General features: G+C 35.5%; 1 protein-coding gene across 1 annotated transcript in view; it reads right to left on the minus strand.

Annotated features, from left to right (window-relative positions):
* The window catches only part of LOC102307856 (nectin-4), a 4,803-nt gene extending 4,028 nt beyond the window's left edge, over nt 1-775 (minus strand). The window contains exons 1-2 of the mRNA XM_042215871.1: nt 675-775; nt 294-392 (exon numbers count right to left, since the gene is read on the minus strand). Coding sequence (XP_042071805.1) covers nt 294-392; nt 675-687 — 112 coding nt within the window. The 5' untranslated portion in view covers nt 688-775. The remainder of the gene's footprint in view (nt 1-293; nt 393-674) is intronic.
* Nucleotides 776-1,039: the final 264 nt, after the last annotated feature.

Genomic DNA, 1,039 nt, shown 5'->3' on the forward strand with positions numbered 1-1,039 from the left:
ATATATGTTTACACATATTTACATATATAAAAATATACTCTCAACTTTGATGAGGGAATCTTTACATAGTATTGTGCATTACAGACAGTTTTGGAGGGATTGTGTGTGTTGTGTGTGGCTGTCAATAGTTTCAGAGTTAAAGTGTAGAAAAATATTGGAAGGCTGCTGTGTGTTTATTCCTCAATTATCATCTATCAGCTATCAGTGAGGCCTTTCGTAAAAAATGAGCTAACGTTTAAATAACTGAAGTTGGTCCAAAGTCATTTTCTATATCAGAAAATAGTTTAACTCACCACCGAAGGAAGTTGGGGTGAAAACGGCCAACAGTAAAATCAACCGGAGACATAATGAAGACGTTGCATCAGACATGTCAGCTGTCCGAACAACAGAAACTGAAAAAAAGATTCGAGATTAAATTAAATCTACCGAGTCCGAGAGTTAAAACTCAAAGGTAAAAAGGTAAAAATGCTCAAAGTTTTCGGTCATTTCCTTTCACTTTACTGTTTTTCAAAGAAACACCTGAAGAAACAACAGCTCACCCCGTGTGACGTATGACGTAGACATTTACAACATCCAGAAATCATGAGGTAAACATCGACAGTAAAATTAGTGACACGGAGTTTCAAATCATGCTGTGAAGTCAAATTAAAGCTGTCATCAAAGCAAGAACAAACCTTTAATCCACATGTAATCGAGTGGCTAAAATTCCACAGTAACACAATGCGTTACTTCCGCGAACACTTAGGTGCGCTCAGCCTCCCTACCTTTAGGGAACACGTGATTTTCTTGTAGCCACGACAACGCTTTTTTTTTTTTAATCTTACAATAAACATTTCTCGGCATATTTATAGTCTAAAGTCCATCATACTTTCCAAAATGAATTTTTTTTTTACAACTAATCAGTCTGCCTGCAGTGTCATACTCTAGACCAATCAGAAACCACACTTGACAAGTGGCAATGATATGAAGTAAACAAATTACTGTCACATATGAAAAAAGTACATTCTCACAAAAGTTAAACATAAAACAAAAATAATAG

The sequence above is a fragment of the Haplochromis burtoni genome, unplaced genomic scaffold, assembly GCF_018398535.1.
Source record: "Haplochromis burtoni strain Fernald_Lab_line unplaced genomic scaffold, NCSU_Asbu1 Contig_850, whole genome shotgun sequence".
NCBI lineage: Eukaryota > Metazoa > Chordata > Actinopteri > Cichliformes > Cichlidae > Haplochromis > Haplochromis burtoni.